The following is a 20,826-nucleotide window of genomic DNA, read 5'->3' on the forward strand; positions in this document are numbered from 1 at the left end:
TCCTGCGCCCCACATCCTGCACATTCCCCATTTCCCAGTAGTTCTCCAGTTCCCTCTACAAGTTCCTGTTGAATCTGTTCACCTTTCAGGCAGTGGCTTCCAGATCTCCAACTCACTGTGGGAACATTCTCCTCCTCTCCCCTCCTGTCAAACACTAAATTTGTGTCCTCATTATTGACCCAGCCCATTTTTCTTTCTTAGATAATATTGAACATTAATCTTGCTTCAATTCACACAAGGAAACAGTCTATTGGGTAGCAGCATGATGCACCAGTCAACACCACTGCCCCACATCTCCATAGGCCCAGATACAATCCTGACCTCTGCTGCAGTCTGTGTGGAGTTTGTACATTCTCCGTGACTACAAGGGTGCCTGTCCCACTGCCTCGCCCACTCCCGTCCACCCACTGGGCCTCCCGTTTAAGAGCAGCATTAGAATGGTGGAAAGCAAGGCTGCTTCAACATAGGGCAACAGCATCCAGACAGCATTGTCCCCCACTGACAGGACTCTCGGCTCAGTCAGTACAAACCCAGTCCAGACTGGTGTCTGCAGTCGAGTCGACTACACACACTTCCTTCCCCATCAGTGCGGGACCAGGTTGTTGGGCCAACACTGCCAACTGGAGGACTGCAGCCAAAACCTTCAGTTCAACTCAAGTAAAGCATACACAAGTGCGTGCAGAGGCATCGGTGTGAGTGCTCAAACCAACTCACTTCTCCCCCACCCCCTGTCAAACACAACTGGGAACATTCTGTCACACACATCATCCGGTTTCCTCTCCCCAGGGACTGATGGATCACATGGTCAGAATCATCTTGCCCCTGGCTCCGGAACCCTTCATGATCTCCTCGTGGGCCAGGGCTGCCTTTTCCAGTGGGAATTCCGGCCCCACCACCGGCCTCAGCCAACCCACCTCCATTCCCGCAAGTAGGGCGGCCGCCGTCTCCTGCAGTTCCTCCTGTGGAGAAAGAACAGAGCCTTGATTGGTCACGGTTGCTCAGGAAACCTCCAGGATGTGCACAGCTCAATATAAATGCAGCAGTAACAAGTACCTTCAATGTAGTAAAACTCTGATAATCCAATGTCCAACTGCTCCGAAACACCCATGGATCGGCATCTGGCTCACTGGGAGATGGTTGCAATTTCCACTCAGAGCCATTGAGTCACACAGCATGGAAACAGGTCCATGCCAGACAAGATTCCCATCTAAGCCAGTCCCATCTGCCCACATTCGGCCCATATCCCTCTAAACTTCTCCCATCCATGGACCTGTCCAAGTGCCTTTTAAATGTTCTCAATGTACCTGCCTCGCCCACTTCTTCTGGCAGCTCGTTCCATCTGGGTGAACAAGTTGCCCTTCAGGTTCCTATTCTCTCCCCTCTCACCTTAAGCCTGTGCCCTCTGGTTCGTGGTTCCTCGACCTGGGGGGAAAAAAACTGCACATTCACCCCATCTGTACCCCTCATGATTTTATACACCTCTATAAGGTCACCTCTCAGTCTCCTACACTCCAAGGAATAAAGTCCCAGCCTACTCAACCCCTCTCCATAACTCAGTCCCAAGTCCCAGCAACATCTTTGTAAATCTCCCTCTGCTCTCCTTCCAGCTTAGTGGCATCTTTCCTAATAGCAAAGCGACCAAAACTGAACAAGACTGTACAAGTCGCCTGTTCCCCACTCCCCTACCAGGACCCTGGATCCCATGCTCCCTGTTCACTTGCCCAGTCCCAGTTCCCACACTCCCTGCTCTCACCGTTGCCCAGGCTCTTGGTTCTGTTTCCTTTGGTCCTTTTAAACCCACCGGCTTCACTGAAATATCACCACGTTACATCTTTTCAAAATGTGTTGGTTTTAATAAATAACCTCTGATCTGCCAGTCCAGCACTGCCAGAGTTCAGGTGTCCGGATTATCGGGAGTTTTACTGTAAATGGTGCCACAGGAAGGCTGATCGAGGAGTTTTAGCAGAAGAGAGGGGAGGGGTGGGAGAGAATTCCAGCGCCCCAGCAGCTGAAGCAGGGCAGCTAGTGGTGGATTGTGGAGTGGGAGCAGCGTGGAGACTCCAGTTATCATTCCTGGTAACTTCAGGAAAACAAGAGCAGAATATTTCATTTGAATTAGACGGAAGGGAAAAAGTCCAAATTCATCGTGGAAGGCCAGTTTCTGTGGGTTATTTACACAAGCGCACCCACCATCACCCCACCCCGTCACCTCCCACCCTCCCCACACTGGCTGCTACCATCCAATCAGACGTAGCAAACCAATTAAAACGATTTCCTGCAGTTGAGGCACGAGGACCTCGGTCTCTGACCTTCAGGGGCCATTCTTACCTCGGTCGCAGTGTTCAGTGCAGTGCCGATGATGCTGGTCTCCTTGGCCATGGTGTCTCTGGGGTTTATCTCAATGGAGCCCCTGCAGCCCACAATCTGCAGAATGAAAACAGACCAACTGAGTGACAACTTCACCACATTCTGAGGATGCTCAGGCCTGGGTGGCCATAGAGCAGATTCACCAGGGACATTCTGGGGATAGTGTCAAACTACAAAACAGGTTGCAGAGTGTGATTCTGTTTCTTTGATAAAAGATTAAAATGTGTTGTGACTTTGGGTGTTAACACAAGCAGAGTGATTTACTTATTCCTCTGTAGTCCAGAACTGGAGGGTTTGTGAAGGAGGTTGTCAGAGAGGTGGGTGCATTGGTTGGTTTTTACACCTCTCTCGAATCAGTAATTGTTCCTACAGACTGAGGATAACAAATGTGACCCCACTAATTCCTGAGGGAGGGAACCAGTGACCCGTTAGCCTGGCATCAGCAGTAGGGGGAACGCTGGAATCTAAAATGAAAGGGATGATAACAGAGTCAACATGGATTTAAGAAAGGGAATCATCTTTGACTAATCTACTGGGAGCTGTGTGAAAGTGCCCACAAGAGTAGATGAGGGGGAAAACGAGTGAATATGGTGTATTTAGATCGAGGTTAGAGCAGCTGGAATTGGGGATACTGCACTGACCTGGATTGGGAATTGGTCAATGGACAGAAAGCATCACTGGGTGTGTCAGGTTTCGACAGGCTGCGATGAGTGAGCTGCTGCAGGGATGAGTTCCTGGGCCCAGCTGTTCATGGCCCACGGAGGGGTGGGAGCAGTGCACATCATTGCTCCCAGTTGCTAACGGTACAAAACTAGGGAGCAGGATGTAGAGGATACAAGACAAGCTGAGAGCAGGGCAGAGGGAATACATAGCAGTGGGAAACGTTCGTACAATTATAGAAGGCCCTGGCGAGGCTGCAGCTGGATATAATGTACAGTCTGCTCTCCAAGGTTGTATTGGCCACTGAGGGGTGAATCTTCACCAGGTCAGTAACAGGACGGCAGGTTTGCCTGGTGGGAAAATATCAAGCAGACTAGGTGTGAACTTTTTAAAGTTTATAGAAATGAGAGGTGATCTTATTGAAATTTACAAAATTCTTCCAGGGCTCAATGGGAGGAGTTTAGAACTAGGGGTCACTGTGTCAAGATAAGCAGGAATTCCTTCACTCCAAGGGTGGGGAATCCTTGGAATTCTTTCTCAGATGGCTGTGGAAGCTCAGAGTTCATTCAGAGACTGGAAGATCAGGGGAACAGGGGGAAATGGCACCGAGATCTGCTGTGATCCTGATACGTGGAGAAGCAGGATCCGAGGACCCAGCAGTCAACTGCTGCTGCTAGTTCCAGAGGCAGGTTGTTTAGGGTGATGGCAGGAAGCACCCCCCACCTCACCCCACCAAGGATGGGGGCCACCTCTCCAGCAACACACCAAGTCTTCAAAACTTTCTGGCAGAGATGGAGATGGGAAGTGTCAGAGCTGGCGAGGTGCAAGGGGTGTGCTTCCAGGGGCTGAGTCACCCCCCCTACCTAATGAAGCAAAGCCCAAGTGCAGCGCCGGTACCGGACACACCATCACCGCCTCACTCACAATCACTCGGCCTCCGTTGCTCAGGAGCTGCAGGTCATTGCTCAGGTTCACATTGGACAACATCTCTACGATCACATTCACTCCACGACCTCCTGTATAATCCTGGCAGGAAGGGGACACAGCTGATTAACGACACAGATATACCAGGTAATATGCAGAGAGAGGTGATGCTTTGTAACCAGTGCCGGGAAGGTGATGAGGACAAGTTAGGCAGCAAAGGAGGTGGACTGACGTACAAGGGAAAGTAATTCTTTGGGCAGCAGGATAGAGTGGGGGATGGGGGGGGGGGGGGTTGTGGGGCTGAATCAGAAAATCCAGCACCCTGGGGATTTGGAGGTTCCGAACTTTTGGATGTTACACTATTAACACCCTACCCATTCTTATTTCAGTTTTTTTCTAAATGTTTACACAAATTCTCCAGTGAACCAGTGAGTTTAAAGGGAGCGAGAGATTGTACAAAGACTCAGGACCCCGGCTCCAGCTACAAACGTCCCACCTTCCTCACCCAGGGTGTTCCCGACCTCAGTCAGGCACCACACTTGTACACCCGACCCCAGCTCACATTGCAAACCACTGAGTGAGCTAGTTAGCGAACCATCAGGATTCTGGACTTTTGGAACTGGGTCTGACCCCAGTGTCTACAATCAAAGGGAACTGACTTGCATTTCTATCATACAATTTGTGGCCTCTGGATATCCCAAAGCACTACAGATGTAATGAAACAAGCAGTGTTGCACATATGCAAGATACACCAATTAATGCACAAAAAGATCACACAGATTATTGGGTGACACGACGGGCAGAGTCGCTGCCTCACAGCCCCAGAGACCTGGGTTTGATCCCAACCTCCGGCGCTGTCTGTGTGGAGTTTGCATGTTCTCCCTGTGACCGTGTGGGTTCCCCCCCCCCGAGTGCTCCGTTTTCCCCCCACATCCCAAAGACATGTGGGTTGGTGGGTTAATTGGTCGCTGTAAATTGTCCCCAGTGTGTGGGTGAGGGGTAGAATCTGGGGGGACTTGATGGGAATGTGGGCAGAATGAAATGGGATCAGTGTAGGGTTGGTGTCAATGGGTGGGTGTCGGTCGGCACGGACTCGGTGGGCTGTGTCGTTTTGAACAGTCATACAGGGGCTGAATGCTGGGTAGAACCTTTGAAGGAACTCCATTGATCAACAGCAGTCAGGGCCACAGTTTGAGGTTTCATCTGATAAAAAGCACCCCCCCTCCCCCCCCCCAACAGTGTGACCCCTCCCACAGTACCCTCAATTAATTAGTTGAGTCTGAGGTGGAATTTGAACCCCAGAGACTTTGGGCTCGAGTTACTGAATGACTGAGTGGCTGAAGTCAGAGCAAACACTTGCTCAGACAGGGAACGGGGCCAGGAAGCTCAGGGCCTGACCCAGTCGGTGCGGTCACTGAACACAGTCACCAAGCTCGGATTCTGTTGCAGCAGTGCCACCCTCCCACCCTGCCGATTCACTGTCCTTACTTCACGGCTCCACAGAGGCCAAGGGGGGAGCAGAGAGCAAAGTCCATGAGGCCCAGGGGAGGGCATGTAACAGGGCTGGGGATGGTGTGGCCACCCACCATTATCAAGCAAACAAGTAGACGATCGATCCTTTCAGCGGATTCTGATGAAACATTAACTTGGTTCTCTCCTCCTCACCTGCTGGGCAGTCCCCACGTCTGCAGCTATTTGCTTTTGGATAAAAAGAATTTGAAGATGGCCTCAGAAATTCAACTGGAACTGAACTACACAGAAAGGAAACAGAACCTTCGGCCCACCGGGTCTGTGCCGACCATCACCCACCCATTTATACTGATCCAGCAGTCTCAATGACCTCCCAGAGCATCAGCCTGGAACAGTAACCATTCCTGTCCTGGTTCTGATGTAGGGTTTTGACCCAGGACATTGACAGTTCTCTCCTCCCACCCCAAGTGCCGGGTGTGTACCTTGATCTGGTTGGTGTAGCCAGTCTCCCTGTGGTTAAAAGCCTTGTGAGCTCCGTTCCTTTCGACCAGACACATTCCTTCCGGAGTGCCAGCTGTACCGAGTACCTTCAGTCCATGAGCTCTGGCGACCTGGCAGGCAGCTATCCCCACCTGCAAGTCAGTACACTCATTACCCTCGGAACTGAAGAAAGCTTCCCAGCTGGATAGCCATCCCCACAGGCTAAACGTCACCCTCCTGCCCTCCAGGCAAGCACAGAAACCCAAACTCCATTGTTCCAGGCACCTTTTCCCATTTTAAATGACATTTTTGCTTGTGGATTCAAGTTAGGAAAAACAGCACAATCTCTCAGTAGAGAACAATAACTGGGAGTGGAGGTACTTTATCCCAAGACTCTGCCTACAAGACTGGTGGAGGCAGAAACCTTCATTACATTTAACAGCCCAGATGCCCACTTGGAGGGGCTGGTAATGCCAATAATTGAAGTGGCTCTCATTGGCCAGCACGGGCCCGATGGGCTGAATGGCCACCTCCTGCGATTCAGTCGGTGCAGCTTACCCCACCACTCGCTCCGTGAACCAGAACGGTCTCCCCTGCCCTCGCATGTGCTCTGAAAACAGAAAGAAGTCCAGGTGAAAGGCCTTGCTACAACTGGGTGCGGAGCCAGTGACTGGTACAGCACTCCCCAAGTCAACTTCTGCCAGAACCACGACAGGTAGGAAGTGAACCAATGCAAAAATCGGCACAATGTATGTTTGTAGTCACAGGAGGACAGCGGGCCCGTGCCCACAGGAGGACAGCGGGCCCGTGCCCACAGGAGGACAGCGGGCCCGTGCCCGGCATTCCAGGTGGGGGAGGTAGAACTGCAATGGGCAGGGTTGACTCTTGACCTTGGACCTTCTTGCACCAAGGCCAGTGCACCTTTGCCTTCCTGATAGCTTGCTGTCCCTGCATGTGGAACTTTCAGTGACTCGTGTACAAGGACCCTCAGATACCTCTGAACCCCAACATCTCTCAAACAGTCACCATTTCAAAAACAAAATTCACCTTTCCATTTTTGTCCCCAAACAATCACATTCCCCTGATTGTGTTCCACTCTCTCCGACAAGTTTCACCTTCCCATGTTTGGAGGAACAACAGGGAGGATTTCTCCACCAACTGGCACTGCGTCTGTTCCTCACCCCCAGGGGATACATTCCTTGCAGGTGACCAGTTGGGTATGAGCTCGGGGGTAGGTTCAGTGGAGAAGCTGCTCATTACTTGCCTGCCAAATTCAGACATTTGTAAACATCAGCCTCAAGGTACAGAAGCCTGAAGTCGCACACCACCAGGTTCAGGAACAGCGAGTTCCCTTCAACCATTTGCTTCTTGAACCAACCGGCACAACCCTAATCACTGCAGTTCAGCAACACTGGGACCACTTTGCTCTAAAATGAACTTTTTATTTTGTTTAATTGTGTTCTCTTGTAAAAATTGTGCATAACTTGTTTTTCTATTGAATGCTGCTTATCTGATGCTATGTGCCTGTGATGCACCCGTGCACACATGGACTTGTACAGATGACAATAAACTCCACTTTGATTTTGACTCCGGCAAGTGATCCAGAAAATGGAGCCGAGAGTTCACATCTGTGCTCTCGGAGGCCAAGAAATTCCCACAACACCTTGATCTTTCTCGAGGTAAGACAATTCACTTTGCTATCAAGTTTACAGTTGCTTACTTTTGCAGGAGGGCACGATAGGCAGTGAAGTAAGGGATTCCAATAGCTGATCCTTCCTTGTAGCTTAGACTATCCGGCAAATGGTAGACAGAGTCATCCGAAGCGACTGTGTATTCAGCATATCCACCAGTAATGGTTTTACTTGTAAAAACTCGATCACTTTTCTTTCAAAACAACAAAGGGACAATTTATTAACATTTCATTCAGAGAGTCATACAGCACAGAAACAGGCCCTTTGGTCCAACTGGTCCACGCCGACCAAGATTCCCATCTAATCTTGTCCCATTTGCCCTCTAAACCTTTCCTATCCATGCACCTGTACAAAAGTTCCTTTTAAATGTTAATGTACCTGCCTCAACCACTTCCTCTGGCAGCTCGTTCCATATACTCACCACCCTCTGGGTGAACAAGTTGCCCCTCAGGTTCCTATTAAACCTCTCCCCTCTCACCTTAAACCTATGGCCTCTAGTTCTTGATTCCCCAGCCCTGGGAAAGAGATTGAGTGCAGTCACCCTGTCTATGTCCCTCATGATTTTATACACCTCTACAAGATCACCCCTCATTCTCCTACACTATTGAAAAAGGTCCAAACCTGCTCAACCTCTCTCCATAACTCAGTCCCTCGAGTCCCAGCAACATCCTCGTAAATCTCTTCTGCACTCTTTCCAGCTTAATGGCATCTTTCCTGTAACAAGGTGACCAAAACTGAGCACAATAGTCCATGTGCGGCCTCACCAACACCTTGTACAACTGCAACATAACGTCCCAACTTCCATACTCAGTGCTTGGACTGATGAAGGCCAGCGTGGCAAAAACCTTCTTCACCACCATCTACCTGTGCCACCACTTTCAGTGAACCATGTACCTGTATTCCAAGGTCCCTCTGTTCTACAACACTCCCTAGGGCCCTGAATTAAACTCCATTTGCCATTCCTCAGCCTACTTACCCATCTGATCAAGATGCCTCCAAATCCTGAGAACCACCTTCACTGTCAACCTATTGTAGTGTCATCTGCAAACTTACTGACCCACTTAAAACCCAGTCAAGAACAATTCCCATTGGTAGTTGGGTTGCTGGGCTGGGAAGCATCCATTGTGACTGACACAACATCCAACCAAGTACCTTGAAAGTAGTGACACACTGCCCCACTTCTTCAATGACTCCCCCAACATCATGGCCTGGTGTCCAAGGCAGAGCTGGTTTCCTCGCATAGGATCCGGAACGCATGTAGGTCTCCACGGGATTTACGCCACACGCATGGACTCGGATCAGCACCTAACAGGGCAGGGAGAAGCGCAGATGGTCAGTAGTGTGTGCCCCCTCACCAGTACTGGGCATTCCAGGGCAGCCCCAACACACCATTCAGTCCTCCTGTGAACCAATGTGAACACAAGTACAGATCCAAACTCAGGGAGACTTTCCCCATGTTCAGATCCTCCCTTACATTGTAGCCCTTCTGCCCATTGTGTCTGTACTAGCTCTTCACCAAAGCAAAGCAAAGAGGCTTTAGCCTGCTCTTCTCCCTTTTCAGATACATATCACATTCTCTTTCCAAAGGTCCTTGTTTACATACATTTACAATCCATACTATCCTCACCATCCTCAGGAATAAGCAATGAAACAAAGTAGGTCTATTTATATACAGTCTCAACATCATGAGTAATGAAATATAAAGAGAAATAGGGTGGAAGGAGATTCCACACAGCCTTCGATGTAGAGATGCAGCTTAATTAAACCATAAAACAACAACTGTAGCTGAGCACCAGAGAGAAAATTCAAAGACAGGCATGTTAAACTTGCATCAAACTTTTTGTTAGACCACACGGAGTACAGAGAGTGGTTTAGAACAGCACAGCGCAGTCCGAGCCCTGCAGCCCACCATGTTGTGCAGAACTATATGAACACCTCCTCCATGATCAATCTGACCCTTCCCTCCTGCTCAGCCCATAACCCTCCATTTTTCTTACCTACAGGCATGGTAGTGTAGCAGTTAGCTTAACACTATTACAACGCCAGCAACCCGGGTTCAATTCCCGCCGCTGTCTGTAAGGAGTTTGTACTTTCTCCCTGTGTCTGCATGGGTTTCCTATGGGTGCTCCGGTTTCCTCCCACATTCCAAAGATGTACGGGTTAGGAAGTTGTGGGCATGCTATGTTGGTACCGGAAACGTAGCAACACTTGCGGGCTGCCCCCAGAACACTATGGAAAAGATGCATTTCACTGTGTTTTGATGTACATGGGACTAAAAGATATCTCATCTTATCTAAGAGCCTTTTAAATGTCCCTGTTGTATCAGCATCTACCACCACCCCCAGCAGTGTGTTCCAGGTACCCACCACTCTCTGTGTAAAAAAACCTACCTCTGACATCTCCCCTGAACTTTCCTCCACACACAAACTGATGTCCTCTGGTATTGGCCATTGCCACCCTGGGGAAAAGGTGCTGCCTGTCCACACTGTCTATGCCCCTCATAATCTTATATACCTCTATCAAGTTGCATCTCATCCTCCTCTCCAAAGAGAAAATCCCTAGCTCACTCAATCTATCCTCATAAGACATGCTCTCTAATCCAGGCAGCATCCTGGTAAATCTCCTCTGCACCCTCTCTAAAGCTTCCACATCCTTCCTATAATGAGGCAACCAGAACTGAACACAATCCTCCAAGTGTGGTCTGACCAGAGTTCTATAGAGCTGCAACATTACCTCGTGGATCTTGAACTCAAGCCCCCGACTAATGAATGCCAACACTCCATACGCCTTCTTAACTACACTATCAACTTGCACGGCAACTTTGAGGGATCTATGGACATGGACCCCAAGATCGCTCTGTTCCTCCACACCGCTCAGAGTCCTGCATTAACCCTGTACTCTGCCTTCACGTTCGTTCTTCCATTTTGTTTTGTTCATAATGTTTTTCAAAGACTGCATGAATAGGCAAAAATATTTTAGGATGTTCTCAGAATCGAGAGGTCAGTCTGTGGCTGGGGGAGTAGATGAGGGGTGATCTGATATTCATTATAAATGTTATAATTTTGATGGATTAGTTGCCTTTAATTCTAGCAAATATTAATAATATCCAGAGAGGAATTCAGGAGAAACTCCTTCACCCAGAGAGCAGTGGGAATACAGAACTCATTCCGACAGGGAGTGGTTGAGGTGAATATTAGAGAGAATGGTACAGCACCGAAACAGGCCCTTTGGCCCACCACGTCCATGCTGACCCTTTTGCCCATCTACACCAATCTGGTTTGCCCACATCAGAACCATACCCTTCTCTGCCTTGTCTATTTAAGCATCTGTCTCAATATCTCTGAAACGTAGCGAATGTACCCGATTCCTCCTCCTCCTCCTCTGGCAGCAAGTGCCAGATATCAACCCCTCTGCAAAAAAAACTTTCCCCTTAGATCCCTGTTAAATCTCCACCTCCTCACCCTAAAACAAACCATCTTGTTTTTGATATCTCCACCATGGGGAAAAGATTCTGGCCACCTACCCAATCTATGCCTCTCTAATCTTATATAGTCAAAGTTATACAGCACAGAAACTTGCCGGTTGACTGGATGCAGGCCCGGCAGCATCAGTGGGGAAGAGAAAGGCAGTCGACATTCCTGGTCAAAGATCTCTCATCAGTAGTGGGCACATTGCAGAGAGGGGGAGGGTGCAGAGAACCAGGGGAGCGCCTGAGATAAGGTGCAGGCCAAAACTGTCAGGGGAACAATTACTTCAAAACTCAGGGGTTAGAGACAGGAAAACAAATTGAAACTTCAAAGGTCTAGCCATATCAGGAGGAAAAGCGAGGGTGTTTACCCGAAATTGTTCAATTCGATATCAAGTGCTGAGGGTGGCAGCATTCTCAGACACAAAGCCCAGTAGTCGTGCATGACCAATGCTGCAAGTACAAGGAAAAACTTACGTGCAGCAGCATCACAGGCACAGAGCATTAGAGACGCAATGTTCACAAAAGAAACAATTAAACATAACTGAGCTTACAATGGAGGCTGGAGACAGAAGTCAGAGCGGGGCATTTAACGTCACCACCTTTCTCTCTCCACAGATGTGGCTGCACCTTTGATTCAACTTTTCCTCATCGCCAACCGCTGGCTTTTAAAGGAACAACTCACATTTGCACTGCTCTCTCTGCCTTCCCGCTCCCTGCAACTTAAACCATGTTTGTAATACAGGGCTGCAGAGTGAGGCAGCTGATAGAACCACAGCCACAGAGATCCGGGTTTGATCCCAACCTCTGGCACTGTCTGTGTGGAGTTTGCACGTTCTCCCTGTGACCACATGGGTTTCCCCCGGGTGCTCCGGTTTCCTCCCACATTCCAAAGACGTGCGGGGTCAGTGGATTAATTGGCCGCTGTAAATTATCCCCAGTGTGTGGGTGAGGGGTAGAATCTGGGGGGAGTTGATGGGAATGTGGGGAGAATGAAATGGGATCGATGTAGGGTTGTCGTCAATGGGTGAGTGATGGTTGGCACAGACTCAGTGGGCCAAAGGGCCTGTTTCCGTGCTGTATCCCTCCATGATAAGGGACCCCTGATCAACGCCTTCCTGTGGTAGCAAGTTGCACAATGTCACCATCCTCCGGGAAAGGAACACGCACAACTGCATTTATTGGAAGCCAACATACCGATGCCCAAGTTTAAGTTCCCAGATAAGTGTGAAGTGATACACTTCGGGAGATTGAATTTGAAGGCAGAATACAAGGTTAATGACAGGACTCTTAGCAGTGCGGAGGAACAGAGGGACCTTGGGGTCCACATCCATAGATCCCTCAAAGCTGCCGCGCAGGTCGATAGGGTTGTTAAGAAGGTGTATGGTGTGTTGGCCTTCACTAGTCGGGGTATTGAGTTCAAGAGCCACGAGGTGATGTTGCAACTCTTATAGAACTCTGGTTAGACCACACTTGGAGGATTGTGTTCAGTTCTGGTTGCCTCATTATAGGAAGGACGCGGAAGCTTTAGGGAGGGTGCAGAGGAGATTTACCAGGATGTTGCCTGGATTGGAGAGCATGTCTTATGAGGATAGGTTGAGCAAGCTAGGGCTTTTCTCTTTGGAGAGGAGGATGAGAGGTGACTTAATAGAGGTGTACAAGATGATAAGAGGCATAGGTCGAGTGGACAGTCAGAGACTTTCTCCCAGGGTGACAACAGCTAACAAGAGGGGACATCATTTTAAGGTGATTGGAGGAAGATACAAGGGGGATGTCAGGGGTAAGTTTTTTTTAAAACTACACAGAGTGGTTGGTGCATGGAACACACTGCCAGCAGAGGTTGTGAGGGCAAATACATTAGGGACAGTTAAGAGGCTCTTAGATAGACACATGAATGATAGAGAAATTGGGGGCTATGTGGGAGGGAAGGGTTAGATAGATCTTAGAGTAGGATAAAACGTCAGCACAACATTGTGGGCCGAAGGGCCTGGACTGTGCTGTAATGTTCTCTGTTCCATCTTCAAGAAGGAAAATAAAAAAATAAATCACCTCCGTCTCCACCTAGTGAAACATTAAATACCAATCAGGTCAGGCCTCGGCTTTTCCCTTTCTAAAAGGAAGGGCAGAAGCCTGGTGAGTCCTCCCTGCACCCTCTCCCGTGCCTGGATATTCTTTCTGTAACGTGAAGACCAGATCTGTGTACAGACTACAGGTGTCAGAGTCACACAGCACAGAAACAGACCCTTCGGCCCACCAGTCCATGCTGACCATTGCACTCATCTGCACCATCCCATTTCCCAGCACGTGGTCCATACCTTCTCTGCCTTGGAGATTCAAGTGCTCGTCCAGATGTTGTTTCAATGTTGAGGAAGCCTCTGCCTCAATTCCACCCCCCTCTGGGGGAAAAGATTCTCCCTCAGATCCCCTCACCCTAAGCCCATGCCCTCGTCTTAGACACCCCACAACAGGTAAAAAAGATTCTTAGTCCCTACTCGAGTATATTCAGATGAAGGTTGGGTACAGACTGCCCTGGGCTACGAGGATAGGACTGGCACAGGCTCAAGAAACATTCACTTCAAATCTCGTCACCCAACAGAAACTGCAATAAGAAACCACCGCAGCTTCCATTTTATAACCTTAAATCTACTTTACCATAAGACCTAGGAGCAAAATTAGGCCATCCGGCCCATCGAGTCTGCTCTGCCATTCAATCCTGGCTGATTTTTTCCCCCCCAACCCTATTCCCCCACCTTCTCCCTGTAACTCTTAACCCCTCACCAATCAAGAACCTATCAATCTCTGCCATAAATACACCCAATGACGTCCTCCACAGACGTCCGTGACAACAAATTCCACAGATTCACCGCCCTCTGGCTGAAGAAATTCCTCCTCATCTGTTTTAAAGGTACATCCCTCTACTCTGAGGCTGTACTTTGAGCTGATCAACCTATCAGTGAACCTGGACCTTGGTGACGTGGTCAGTTCCAAACCCAAGTACGTCGTGCCTTTAACAACAGTACTGAAGAGATGGAGCACGTCACCTGATTGTCACTTGGTTTGGGAATAGGAACATCCGATCGCAGCTGGAGCACTGAGGGCTCACCGAACTCAGCCACTCGCACAGCTCGCATGAGGGACACGGCTGATCTTCCAGAGGCCATACCCACCTAGGATTTAATGAGTTACAGAGTCAAACCTTCCCAGAAACCCGCAATGGTCTGGGGCTACTCACACACGATGCAACAGCTCTGCTCAGGGTGGAGATAGCGCTGAGGCTGATGTCACTTCAATCGGGGGGGGGGTGGTCAGTGCTTTGGAGGGGACTGGGGGGGAATGCATGTTAAGGTTGAGAGAGTGAGAGAGAGTCATACAGCATGGAAACAGACCCTTCAGCCCAACTCATTCATGCTGGCCAAGGCACCCATCTAAGCCAATGAGTATTGCACCGGTGCACTGGGGTGTGTGCCAAGAGCAAGCCATGCCCAGTTCAGGGCAGGCCACGCTAACTCTGTTGGTGTCAGAAATGCCAAATTTTGAATGAGATGTTATGTTTGTCAATCAAATGTCACAAAAACAGACAACATAATTACCATTTATTTTTGGGAGTCAGCTATGCAACACTTGGCTGCCACACCTCCCAGCTAACTTTGGCATCACCAGAGGCTGTGATGGGCACTAGAGTAATACAAGCCTTTAACATACAGTACTCACAAACTGCACACTCCAAGTCAAAAGTGCTCAACTCCACAAGCCCGGTTCCCTATCACACTCCTACTTTGTGTTAGTGACATTGACTCAGTCACACAGCACAGGAACAGGCCCTTCAGCCCACTGAAGTCAATGCTGAACATCAAGCTGCCAGTTACACTGTGATCATAACCTCCGGCACTGTCTGTGTGGAGTTTGCACGTTCTCCCTGTGACTGTGTGGGTTTCCCCCAGGTGCTACAGTTTCCCCTCACTTCTAAAGAGGTGTGGGGAGTCAGTGGGTTAATTGGCCACTGTAAATTGTCCCCAGTATGTGGGTGAGGGGTAGAATCTTGGGGGGGGGGGGGGGGGGGGGGGGGGGGGGGGGGGGGGGGGGGGGGGGGGGGGGGGGGGGGGGGGGGGGGGGAGTTGATGGGAATGTGGGGAGAATAAAATGGGACCAGTGTAGGGTTGGTGTAAATGGGCTCGATGGCCTGTTTGTGCTGTATCTCTCCAGGACTTTCTGCCTGTGTAAATACTCTCACCAGGGACCCATGCCTTCTTTAACCAGTTCACCTTCTGTCCCAGTGCAGTCTCAGGTCACCATCCTTCTCCCAAGCATGTGCACAGGAATGCAGGGAGGTGACAGTACAACTTCAAAGTACACTGGTTATGCTGCACCAGCAGTATTGTGTGCACTTCTGGTTACTGCAATATAGATAGAAGGCCACTGCACTGGTGAGAGTGCAGAGGTGGTTCTCCAGGATGCTGTCTGGACTGCAGAACTTTAGTTATGTGGAGAGATTAGAGGAGAGGCCATACTGGACCTGGTACCAGGCAATGAGCCTGTGGGAGAACACTTTGGAGACAGTGACCATAACTCCTTGACCTTTACCACAGCCTTGGAGAGGGATAGGAGCAGATGATATGGGGAAGTATTTAACTGGGAGAGGGGGAATTATGATGCTATTAGGTAGGAACTTGGGAGCGTAAATTGTGTACAGATGTTCTTGGGGAAGTGCACAGTGGCAATGTGGAGGTTGTTTAGGGAATACTTGCATGGTGTTCTGGATAGGTTTGTCCCATTGAGGCAGGGGAAGGATGGTAGAACCATGGTTGACAAGAGACATAGAATATCTTGTCTCGAGGAAGAAAGAAGCTTACCCAAGGGTTTAGAAAGCAGGGATCAGTCAGGACTCTGAAGAGTTACAAGCTCACCAGGTGGGAGCTTAAGAATGGACTTAGGAGAGCTAGAAGGGGGCATGAGAAGTCCTTGGCGAGTGGGATTAGGGAAAACCCTAAGGCGTTCTACATGGATGTGAAGAATACGAGGATGATTGGAGTGAGGGTAGGACTGATCAGGGATAAAAGGCACTTTTTCCCCAGGGCGACAGTGGCTAAAACGAGGGGTCATAATTTTAAGGTGGTTGGAGGAAGGTATAAGGGGGATGTCAGAGGTAAGTTTTTTTTAAAACAGAGAGTGGTGGGTGCGTGGAACGCACTGCCGGCAGAGGTTGTGGGGGCAAATACATTAGGGACATTTAAGAGACTCTTAGACACATGAATGATAGAGAAATGGGGGGCTATGTGGGAGGGAAGGGTTAGATAGATCTTAGAGCAGGATAAGATGTCGGCACAATATTGTGGGCCAAAGGGCCTGTACTGTACTGTTTTATGTTCTAGATTGGATCAGCTGGGCTTGTTTTCCCTGGAGCAAAGGAGTCTGAGGGGTGACCAGAGAGGGGTAGTCAAATTATGAGAAGTATAGATAGGGTGGATAGTCAGAATCTTTTCCCCCAAGGCTAGAGGTATCAAAAACAAGAGGGCTAAAGTTTAAATAGGAAGGTTTTACACAGACAGTGGGTGATATCTTCCAGAGACACAGGTTTAGAGTCAGAGTCCGAGTCCTACAGCACAGAAACAGGCCCATCAGCACAACTAGTCCATGCCCATCTGAGCAAGTCCCATTTCCCCACATTTGGCCCAGACCCCTCTAAACTTTTCCTGTCCACGTGTCTTCTAAACATTGTAATCAGACCCACCTTGACCATGTCCTCTGGCAGCTCACTCCATGTGCATATTAGGAATGAGCTGCCAGAAACAGTGGGTGAGGCAGGCACATCAGCAACATTTAACAGCCACTTACATCAGTCCATGGACAGTAGAGGTTCAGAGGACCATGGGCCACACATGGGCAGGTGGGACAAGCTCACTGGGCAGCACAGTTAGCATGGACCAGTGGGCCAAAGGGTCTGTTTCCCTGCTGTACATTCTGGCTGTGCACCCACCTGTGTGGGAAACCAGCCACTTCACACCCCTCCCCTCCCTCCTCCCTGAACCCCCTCCCCAGAGGGCAGACCACCATCACTGGGGGTGGATCGTCCACCTCAGGATCTGACAAACCCCTGAAGTCACCCCTCCGCTTCCTTCACTGCAGGGGAACAGTTCCAACCCATCCACACCCCCAACCCCCACAACCCCCCGTCCCCATCCCTCCACACCCCCCTCCCCTCCCCCCCTACACCCCCGTCCCGTCCCCTCCCCTCCCCCCAACACCCCCCGTCCCGTCCACCTCCCCTCCCCCCCAACACCCCCCGTCCCGTCCACCTCCCCTCCCCCCCAACACCCCCCGTCCCGTCCCCTCCCCTCCCCCCCCCCCAACACCCCCCCGTCCCCTCCCCTCCCTCCCCCCCAACACCCCCCCGTCCCGTCCCCTCCCCCCCAACACCCCCCCGTCCCGTCCCCTCCCCCCCAACACCCCCCCGTCCCCTCCCCTCCCCCCAACACCCCCCCCGTCCCCTCCCCCCCAACACCCCCCCGTCCCGTCCCCTCCCCTCCCCCCCAACACCCCCCCGTCCCGTCCCCTCCCCTCCCCCCCAACACCCCCCGTCCCCTCCCCTCCCCTCCAACACCCCCCGTCCCGTCCCCTCCCCTCCAACACCCCCCGTCCCGTCCCCTCCCCCCCAACACCCCCCGTCCCGTCCCCTCCCCCCCAACACCCCCCCGTCCCGTCCCCTCCCCCCCAACACCCCCCGTCCCGTCCCCTCCCCTCCCCCCCAACACCCCCCGTCCCGTCCCCTCCCCTCCCCCCCAACACCCCCCGTCCCGTCCCCTCCCCCCCAACACCCCCCGTCCCGTCCCCTCCCCTCCCCCCCAACACCCCCCGTCCCGTCCGCTCCCCTCCCCTCCCCCCCCAACACCCCCCGTCCCGCCCCGTCCCCTCCCCCCCAACACCCCCCGTCCCGTCCCCCCAACACCCCCCGTCCCGTCCGCTCCCCTCCCCTCCCCCCCAACACCCCCCCGTCCCGTCCCCTCCCTCCCCCCCAACACCCCCCCGTCCCCTCCCCCCCAACACCCCCCGTCCCCTCCCCCCCAACACCCCCCGTCCCCTCCCCCCCAACACCCCCCGTCCCCTCCCCTCCCCTCCCCCCAACACCCCCCGTCCCGTCCCCTCCCCCCAACACCCCCCCGTCCCCTCCCCCCAACACCCCCCCGTCCCCTCCCCTCCCCCCCAACACCCCCCCGTCCCGTCCCCTCCCCTCCCCCCCAACACCCCCCGTCCCGTCCCCTCCCCTCCCCCCCAACACCCCCCGTCCCGTCCCCTCCCCTCCCCCCCAACACCCCCCGTCCCGTCCCCTCCCCTCCCCCCCAACACCCCCGTCCCGTCCCTCCCCTCCCCCCCAACACCCCCGTCCCGTCCCCTCCCCTCCCCCCCAACACCCCCCGTCCCGTCCCCTCCCCTCCCCCCAACACCCCCCGTCCCGTCCCCTCCCCTCCCCCCCAACACCCCCCGTCCCGTCCCCTCCCCCCAATCACACCCCGTCCCGTCCCCTCCCCCCCAACACCCCCCGTCCCGTCCCCTCCCCTCCCCCCCAACACCCCCCGTCCCGTCCCCTCCCCTCCCCCCCAACACCCCCCGTCCCGTCCCCTCCCCTCCCCCCCAACACCCCCCGTCCCGTCCCCTCCCCTCCCCCCCAACACCCCCCGTCCCGTCCCCTCCCCTCCCCCCCAACACCCCCCGTCCCGTCCCCTCCCCTCCCCCCCAACACCCCCCGTCCCGTCCCCTCCCCCCCAATCACACCCCGTCCCGTCCCCTCCCCCCCAACACCCCCCGTCCCGTCCCCTCCCCCCCAATCACACCCCAACAGCCCGTCAGCACCCCCCCCCCCCCCAATCCTCTCTCCCCCCGCCTACCGCGGGGTGAGTGCGACCGGTCGGTCAGACACCGGCCTCCAGCCCGCGCTTCGACCCTCCGCCGATGCTCGCAGCCGCCATCCGCCAACCGGTCTTTAAATAGCTCGGAGGCGTGTCTACCCGTCCCACCGAGCTGCCAATCATCACTGGCCTCGCCCCACCGCCAATCACCGCGGACCCCGCCCCTTCACTCTCACACAGCAGCCCCGCCCCACCGCCAATCACCGCGGACCCCGCCCCGCCGCCTTTCCCCATTAGCCCCGCCCCTTCCCCAATCATCAGCCCAACCCCGCCTCTTCGCCGCCAATCACCATCGGTCCCGCCCCTTCGCTCCGCCAATCACCTCTCAAGGTGCGCCCTCCAGGCCAATCACATCTTTCCTGTCTTCATCTGTCCCTGCCAATCATCACCTCAAGCTCCGCCCTCTCATCGATACTCTCACGTGGTCTCCAATCCTGTCGATCCTATCGAATCATCTCAAACATTCTAGCCCCGCCTCCCCTCCTGCCAATCAATCCCCTCCTGCCAATCAATCCCCTCCGGCATCACTCTGCCTCCAATAACTTCGAAGGCATCGCGCTCCACCTCCCCACCAATCACCTTAAAGCTCAGGGCCCGCCGCACTCCGTCCTCACCAATCATCTTAAAGCTCACAGCTAACCGCTCTCCTCCTCCAATCAGATGGAAGCTGTCAGCCGGCTACTCCCCACCAATCACTCCGTCCGTCCTCCTGAAGCCCCGCCCCCGGAGCAATGGCCGGCTTCGCGCTGTGGAAGGAGCGGCGGCTGCGGCCCGGCGCTGACACCAGCAGGAAGGGCCGAGTGGACGCGCCCATCGCCGAGCTGCTGGAACTGCTGAACGGCTCGGAGCGGTACTGCAGCACCAGCTCCTGCTCGGGCCGCCTGCTGCTGCTGGGGGTGAGAGGGGAGGGAGGGGTGAGAGGGGAGGGAGGGGTGAGAGGGGAGGGGGGAGGGGTGAGAGGGGAGGGGTGAGAGGGGAGGGGTGAGAGGGGAGGGGTGAGAGGGGAGGGGGGAGGGGGTTTGAGAGGGGAGAGGGGAGGGGTGAGAGGGGAGAGGGGAGGGGTGAGAGGGGAGAGGGGAGGGGTGAGAGGGGAGAGGGGAGGGGTGAGAGGGGAGGAGGGGGAGGGGTGAGAGGGGAGAGGGGAGGGGTGAGAGGGGAGAGGGGAGGGGTGAGAGGGGAGAGGGGAGGGGTGAGAGGGGAGAGGGGAGGGGTTGAGAGGGGAGAGGGGAGGGGTGAGAGGGGAGAGGGGAGGGGTGAGAGGGGAGAGGGGAGGGGTGAGAGGGAGAGGGGAGGGGTGAGAGGGAGAGGGGGGGGTGAGAGGGGAGGGGAGGGGTGAGAGGGGAGAGGGGAGGGGTGAGAGGGGAGAGGGGGGTGAGAGGGGAGGGAGGGGTGAGAGGGGAGAGGGGAGGGGTGAGAGGGGAGAGGGGAGGGGTGAGAGGGGAGAGGGGGGGGTGAGAGGGGAGAGGGGGGGGTGAGAGGGGAGAGGGGGGGGTGAGAGGGGAGGGGGGGTGAGAGGGGAGGGGGGGGGTGAGAGGGGAGGGGGGGGGTGAGAGGGGAGGGGGGAGGAGGGGGGGGTGAGAGGGGAGGGGGGGGTGAGAGGGGAGGGGAGGGGGTGAGAGGGGAGGGGGGGAGGAGGGAGGGGGGAGGGGGGGGAGAGGGGAGGGGGGGTGGGGTGGGGGGGTGAGTGAGGGGGGAGGGGGGGAGGGGTGAGAGGGGGAGGGGGGAGAGGGGGAGAGGGTGAGGGGGGGGAGGGTGAGAGGGGAGGGTGAGAGGGGAGGGAGGAGGGTGAGAGGGAGGAGGGTGAGGGGGGGAGGGTGAGAGGGGAGGGGGGGAGGGGGGGAGGGTGAGAGGGGTGGGGGAGGGGGAG

The 20,826-nt window shown here is 53.8% G+C and overlaps 2 protein-coding genes across 3 annotated transcripts in view; one reads left to right on the top strand and one right to left on the bottom strand.

The window, feature by feature from the left end:
• Positions 1 to 6: 6 nt before the first annotated feature.
• On the bottom strand, positions 7 to 19,039 carry cryz (crystallin, zeta (quinone reductase)). 2 transcript variants are annotated; one of them, XM_052011800.1, is made up of 9 exons: positions 18,939 to 19,036; positions 14,100 to 14,225; positions 8,745 to 8,897; positions 7,622 to 7,785; positions 6,460 to 6,511; positions 5,904 to 6,053; positions 3,952 to 4,053; positions 2,329 to 2,424; positions 7 to 959 (listed from the first exon to the last, which is right to left on the bottom strand). In XM_052011800.1, exons 2-9 carry the CDS (start codon positions 14,217 to 14,219, stop codon positions 798 to 800), a joined length of 999 nt encoding a protein of 332 aa, XP_051867760.1. In that variant the 5' UTR covers positions 14,220 to 14,225; positions 18,939 to 19,036; the 3' UTR covers positions 7 to 797. The 2 variants fall into 2 exon arrangements, with proteins under 2 accessions (XP_051867760.1, XP_051867761.1); XM_052011801.1 differs by lacking the exon at positions 14,100 to 14,225 and having other exon boundaries at positions 18,939 to 19,039.
• Positions 6,551 to 20,826, top strand: part of tyw3 (tRNA-yW synthesizing protein 3 homolog (S. cerevisiae)) — a 31,615-nt gene continuing 17,339 nt past the window's right edge. Inside the window, exons 1-2 of the mRNA XM_052011803.1 lie at positions 6,551 to 6,616; positions 19,620 to 19,855. Of these exons, the coding sequence (XP_051867763.1) occupies positions 19,691 to 19,855 (165 nt within the window). The 5' untranslated portion in view covers positions 6,551 to 6,616; positions 19,620 to 19,690. The remainder of the gene's footprint in view (positions 6,617 to 19,619; positions 19,856 to 20,826) is intronic.

This window comes from Pristis pectinata, chromosome 3 (genome assembly GCF_009764475.1).
Source record: "Pristis pectinata isolate sPriPec2 chromosome 3, sPriPec2.1.pri, whole genome shotgun sequence".
Taxonomy (NCBI): Eukaryota; Metazoa; Chordata; class Chondrichthyes; order Rhinopristiformes; family Pristidae; genus Pristis; species Pristis pectinata.